Raw genomic sequence first — 5000 nt, forward strand, 5'->3', positions numbered from 1 at the left:
CTACAAAGCAGTCCTCACCCTGAAGACACCTCACGACGAGGCGAAAAACTATAGTTTCGGTGGAGTCAATAGTTGTTCAATACTATTACTATGCAAAAATATATCAGTTGGCATACACTGCGTATATTCTTTTGAGAGTCATGAATGACTACTTCCAGTCCCTCTCAGTTGCTAATAGGAAAGTATTCTCCAGATTAAAGAATACAGTCTTGAAGATTGTTAACGCAACTAGTGCAGTTGATTTCAACCAGAATATATATATATATATATATATATATATATATATATATATATATATATATTGCAGTAATTCATAAGGCACACGTGAAAATAATATGCAGAAAAAAAAACTGGTAAATAAGAAGCTAGTCCGAACGTTTTCGTCTATTTAAGACATTATCAAGGAATACACAGTTACAGAGAAATATGTGGATATATATATATGTATATATATATATATATATATATATATATATATATATATATATACACATATAGTAGACAGGCTAGGAAACATGGGAAGGGCACACAAAATGCTTAATACTCAGGTTGAGAAGTGTGTTTACTTTAAGGACATTTGGTCATATGACGTTACATCACCCCGGCCTGGTAACACTTGGAGCATTTCTTACAATTTTCTTAATAGTAAAATCATCAAGTTTATATAAACCTAAACTTAAATTAGTATTTTGGTCGAAGGTATGCTTAATGTGACTGGATTCGATAATGTTTCTTTCTAATAAAGATCTACAAGAAATGATTTCATTAGAATTATCACAGTCAATAGGATGGTTGTGGTCTCTTACATGAACAAAAATGCCACTGGAACTTTCCCGACTCCTTACACTATACTTGTGTTGATTTATCCTTGTTTTTAAGTCTTTGTCAGTTTGGCCGGTGTAAAATTTGTTACATTTAAGGCATGGAATAGAGTAAACACAATCCTCATTTACTTCAGGTGAATTTTTTGTTAGCTTACTTTTTATGGTATTGTTATTTTTGAAAACACACACACACACACACAAATCCCCGCCTACGATAGTTGGAGTAATGGTTTGCATCGCAGCGATACTAAAATTGTTTCCGCCCTGGGCGGAATTCGAACTCAAACAGCTGGAATAGCGGTTGTGAATGCTACCACTGCGCCGTCGAGCCATGTGTGTGTGTGTGTGTGTGTGTGTTCACCTTGGTCTTTCACCTTGGTCTTTTGGATCACGTGTTCGACTCGTAATCGACAGCTATTTCACAACCGGAAGAGAACTCAGAGCCCGTATGACCGATCTATGGGTAATGCTGAGACCTCACACGCACACACACACACCCAGCTCCCCGCCCACGAGAGTTGTAGTAACGACTCGAAGCGCAGTGATACTGAAATTATTTCAGCCCTGGGCAGGATTCGAACCCGGATCGCCGTAGTGACAGTCGAGTGTGTGTGTGTGTGTGTGTGTGTGTGTGTGTGTGTGTGTGTGTGATTATGTTTGTGCATATGCTTGTGTTTCCAAGGATACGCAGGCGACCCCTCTCTCCTACAGAGCAATCATGTAATCTACACACATAAGAAAATTAGTATACTAATAATGATAGAAAAAATATATCGTGATAAGATAATTGCGAAATGGCAACCAGAAATGGCAACCAGAAAGCAATCGGGCAACTGATAAACCCGAATTATTTTGTGCGATAAGAAATCCTTATCTGACTGGCCGGGACTGCACAAGCTTCATTTCCTAAAATGCTCATACTCTTATCTACCCCATGAGCATGTATTATAACGCCTTTGCTCCGGCTCCAGTGTCCTCAGTAGTAGACTTCAGTACGGATGTGCTCGAAAAGTTCCCTGTGTTAAAATCTTTGGAGAAAGATTTTCTGTTTCCGCAACGCAGACGCGTAGGTGTGATTGTATTCTCACACACGTCCACACACACACACACACATACAGCGCATCGTCACCATATACGAAATATATTTTATTTAGTTCATCGCGTAAAGACAGGAAATATTTCTTCAAGTTTGACCTCAGATGAAGCGAGTTCAGTAGACAGGTCAGTTTGACAACTCGAATACAATATCACATGAAGTCGCCACACAGAAAGCACAAGAGAAACAACGTACCATTTCTTAATTATTCATATATCCATTTATCTATTCATTTATTTTTATACGTATGTACACACACACACACACACACACACATGTACATATATATATACATACATATATATATATATATATATATATATATATATATATATATATATATATATATATATATATATATATATATTACTGATGAACAATTAGTCATATATAAATCGATTTCAAATAACGCCACAGTCGGAGCATAAGAAAAGGGCGGATACGAGAAATATATATATTCATTAGTGCTACTGACCCTCATGCTCATACAAGTACATAGTATCATTATTTTATCATATCATCTATAGTTCTGACATCGATAAACCTTTACTAAGCAGTTTTGATAGATCACAAAATTTGAGACTAACCCGAAGATATGGTTCGGCTATTCTCCACAGGATACAACATCTACAAGAACCGTTCAGGTTCGAAGGAGTGCTTGAACTGTTTCTGAGTATTGCTTATGCTCTAATTATGCTTCAAGTGGTCGTTTTGGCGGTTTCGGCCGCTGTGTTGGCTGTGCTGCCATGGACTCATGCTCAAGCTCAGGTCAGCCCAGGAACACAACCTCAAAGAGACGCTGAGATTTTGGAAGGAAGGAAGCTGTTAGATTATTTGATGGCGAATGATCCCAAGCAGGTAAGTAATAGGTAGTGTTCGTGGATAGATGGTGATGGATAGTGGTAATGACAAATGGTAAATGGTAATGGAGATAGGGAGTGGTAGAAGATGATGGTTGTGGTAATGACGAGGGTGGCAGTATTAAAGCGAGCCCTACACGATCAATATTGTTGCGCAATATTCCGCATTGTACAGTATTATTGACGATGTAGGGATGGTATTGAAGAATGACATAATATATTGAAGGCATCAAAAAGAGCTTGATGTTTTATTACACAGTGACTATAATGAGAAGTATGAATGCAACATTACGCAGATTCCTGTCAGTGTGCTTCCTGCCCACCATACTGTCGACATGTCTGGTAAGATGGACGAGTTGCATTGTCCACTATGATATCTGAAATCCTTCGATTGATCGACGATATTGTGCAATAATATAGAAAAATGTATGGGAGAGACAAATATTGAACAATAAAGCCAAGTCAATATATTCTATCAATGATATTGATCGTGTAGGGCTGGCTTACTGTTTTGATAATGCCTTGGTAAGCACCATGGTGGTGGTGATAATGGGGGTTATGGTGATAGGGATGATACCAACGGAAAGGATACACCTGCAGGAAGTGACAGAGCTGGTGTAACTTATGGAGCTCTGTTAAACTTTCGTAATTCAAGGTATCACATGCGAGCATCTGACATCCTGAAATTTTTCTTTTTCTTCGGGACCAGGGTGATGATGATGCATGAAGATAGCATACTGTGAGGTTGTTACAATACATACATACACACACACACACACTCACACACACACACACACACACACACACACACACACACACACACACACACACACACACACACACACACACACTATCTAGGGTGTCACAACGACACGGTGAGGCACTAAAGAAATGTGGGGAAAGCCTGCTTTCCCACCCTAGACACCGTCACTTCCTCCCTCCCGATGCTCCACCAACTCGCCACTCCACTAGACACAGAAATAGGCTCGTACCAATCAAAGCGACAAGAACTGACCGCTACAAAAACAGTGCCATCCCATCCATTGTGCACATAATCAACTCTATGTAAACTTGTACCGTGTATATACTCTAAGTTTTATATTTTTAATCAGCTTTTGTAATGTATTATTGTCAGTGAACTACTGCAATCGAAATAAACCTTTTATTATTATTATTATTATTATTATTATTATTATTATTATTATTATTATTATTACTATCATTATTATTATTATTATTATTATTATTACCATTATTATTATCATTACACACACACACACACGCACACATATATATATATATATATATATATATATATATATATATGTATATATATATATGTATACATATATATATATGTATATACATATATATGTATATATATATATATATATATATATATATATATATATATATATATATATATATGAGAGAGTGATAGGTGGGGAAGGGTAAATGAAGATGGGATTTTAGAATACGTACTAACGTTTCGGTCACTATGACCTTCTTCAGAGGACTCGCTATGTTACATCGTGATCACTAATAAATAAGACAAGACACAAAGCGAAGAAAATCCACGAGAAATCAAACGCCCGATCCAACGGACCAAACGTCCAGGCATCCGGACCAATCGTCCATACAATAACGAAAGATCATGTCACGCCACATTTCATAACTGTACCTAATTCTGAGATCACCGAGGATATTGATAGGTATTTATTGAAAGGTGGGATAAAAATTGCTAAGGCTTCCTCTAATAAAAATAGGAAAAATGTTTAAAGACCACACTGATAATCACAACAACCTCAGTGTGATTTATCGCATCCCATGTGGCGGCTGTCCTCTAGCATACATTGGTGAATCAGGTCGAGGGATTAAAAAAAGACTAAGCGAACATAAAAATGATTAAAGAGCACACAGGACATCTAACTCACTTGTTCGCCACCTCGAACAGTGCAGCAACCTACCTGATTGGGACAAAGTCGAGATCTTACATAAGGGACTACAGAAGAAAATGAGAAAGACGGTGGAAGCTGCTCATATAAATACCCAAATGAACAACAACGATAGAGAAGGATTTATATGCCTTTCCAAAGCAGCTAGTCTCCTAATAATCAACGCTCTGGACAAGACCTGACACTCGAAGCTTGGCGAGTTCCTCCCACTGCAAGTATAAAATTTGTGATCACGATGTAACATAGCGAGTCCTCTGAAGGTCAT

General features: G+C 37.6%; 1 protein-coding gene across 3 annotated transcripts in view; it reads left to right on the top strand.

The window, feature by feature from the left end:
- The first annotated feature begins 1746 nt into the window (after positions 1-1746).
- LOC143034341 (uncharacterized) overlaps positions 1747-5000 on the top strand; it is an 18615-nt gene continuing 15361 nt past the window's right edge. Inside the window, exons 1-2 of one of the 3 annotated variants that reach the window (XM_076200275.1) lie at positions 1747-1890; positions 2538-2778. In XM_076200275.1, the coding sequence (XP_076056390.1) occupies positions 2614-2778 (165 nt within the window). In that variant the 5' untranslated portion in view covers positions 1747-1890; positions 2538-2613. The other 2 variants (XM_076200276.1, XM_076200277.1) reach the window with 2 other exon arrangements.

This window comes from Oratosquilla oratoria, chromosome 17 (assembly GCF_046742065.1).
Source record: "Oratosquilla oratoria isolate Oo_2021 chromosome 17, ASM4674206v1, whole genome shotgun sequence".
Classification (NCBI taxonomy): domain Eukaryota; kingdom Metazoa; phylum Arthropoda; class Malacostraca; order Stomatopoda; family Squillidae; genus Oratosquilla; species Oratosquilla oratoria.